The sequence below is a fragment of the Ictalurus punctatus genome, chromosome 17 (genome assembly GCF_001660625.3).
Source record: "Ictalurus punctatus breed USDA103 chromosome 17, Coco_2.0, whole genome shotgun sequence".
NCBI classification, from domain to species: Eukaryota; Metazoa; Chordata; class Actinopteri; order Siluriformes; family Ictaluridae; genus Ictalurus; species Ictalurus punctatus.
Window position 1 is genome coordinate 24692162 of NC_030432.2, and position 1852 is coordinate 24694013.

The window sequence follows — 1852 nt, forward strand, 5'->3', positions numbered from 1 at the left end:
TTTAAAAAGTAGGCAGAACTAAATGGCTCTTGTTTTTTGTTTTGTTTTGTTTTGTTTTGTTTGGAGAAACAAAGTTCTCAAAAGCAGGTTTTGCATATTTACTAAAAAAGTAGTTTTTCCGTTTTGTTTGGAGAAACCAAGGAAAAAGTGGCAAAAAGATTCTTAATTGTAGGACATTCTAAGATATAAACCAGGATGTAAAACATTTAGCTACAGCTCCACTGGATGATCAGACTCATCTGTAGCCTTAGTAACAGGAGGGGATACTACCTATTGACCAAAGTGTATTATTTATTTATTTTTATTTTTTAACATTTAAAGTTTACAGTAGAGAAAGAAAAACATGCTTAGCCCCCTAAAAAGTAATGCAATAGAGAATAGAGTGTATATACTTAAAGAAACAACCATCTTGCAGTTGAACATGGTGGTATTCTAGGCCATAAAAACAATATATATTTGCTAATTAAAAATGTAAAACATTTCAAACCTGGAAAAAAACGTTACTTGAAAAAGTGACAGCAGTGCTCTAACATGACTCATGCATGACCCATGCATAAACTGAAATAGCCAGACAGGTACAAGCATTGGTGTTTTGTATAATTTGGCTGTGCAATTTTATCTTTCTTACACAAAATTACAGTAGTCTGCATTTCCATTTAATAAAGAATCTTTGTTTTTATTTGGTTGAACATTTTTTTCTGTCTGATTAATCATTTTCAACTAATTACATTGCATATTGTAGTTGATAAACCTAAATTTAATAAGACATAGCAGGCACAGATTCATGTTTTCCTGCATTTTAAAATGTTACTGATGTTACTAAATGTAATTACAATTGAAAACAAATTGGATAAGATAATTTTCTTTAGGTTAAAATACCTTTTCTATTTACCCTCACCTGTCTTTGCTTTAATTTTTTCATTAATGTGTCCTTAATTTCTTTGGTCCTAAAGCAGTATATGAGTGGATTAATGAGGGCAGGAAAAAGACTGTACATCATTATCATTGCAGTATAGAGGTTTGTTTCAAAACGTAATCCAACAGAAAATGTCACATACACAAAACTTCTGGGGAGATAGTACAGGCAGATGATAAATAGTTGTGGAGTACATGTTAAAAAGGCTTTATAGCGTCCATCTTTATTTGAGATTTTCATGACTGAAATAATGATGGCCACATAAGAAAATATGATATAAAATAAAGGACCCCACAGTACAGTCATAGCTATGGTAAAACTAGTGGCTTTTATGGCTGTTATGTCTGCACATGCTAGATTACTTATTGAAATATAGTCACAGTAGCAGTGACGTATAATATTTGGGCCACAGTAAGGCACACTAAGGGTATATGCAGTAATTGCACCAAGAATGAGGAGGTTTCCTATCCAAAGCACTGAACAAAGAATCACAATAGTGGTGTGTGTAATCAGAACTGGATATCTCAATGGGTTACATATGGCAACAAATCTATCAAGGGCCATTAATGCCATAAGAAATGAGGTGCAAGTCCCAAAATAATGGACAAAATACATTTGTGTAAAACAACCATTGAATGAAATGATCTCTGACATCCAGTACTTAGCAATGATTCTGGGCAGAGTTGTAGTTCCAAATCCAAGATCTGATATTGCAAGATTACAGAAGATGATATATGTTGGCTTCTGAAGACTTTTTTCACTTGCCACAAATACAAGGATGAAAACGTTCCCAGATGCCAGCATCAGATAAATGAAGAAGAAAAAGGTTCCTACCAATCCATAATACTTAGCAGGAATTCCTGTGAATCCTTCAAGGACAAATTCAGGAATATTGGTCGTGCTGTTTTTGTACAGTGTTTCAGTATAGATAGACAT

General features: G+C 33.2%; 1 protein-coding gene across 1 annotated transcript; it reads right to left on the reverse strand.

The window, feature by feature from the left end:
* Nucleotides 1–865: 865 nt before the first annotated feature.
* Nucleotides 866–1852, reverse strand: LOC128635260 (olfactory receptor 2AT4-like). The gene has a single exon (XM_053687211.1). It carries the CDS (start codon nucleotides 1850–1852, stop codon nucleotides 866–868), a length of 987 nt encoding a protein of 328 aa, XP_053543186.1.

Bases quoted from the DNA above. Each gene is read 5' to 3' on its own strand.
- LOC128635260 (XM_053687211.1), bottom strand. From the start codon at position 1,852: ATGTCTATCTATACTGAAACACTGTACAAAAACAGCACGACCAATATT.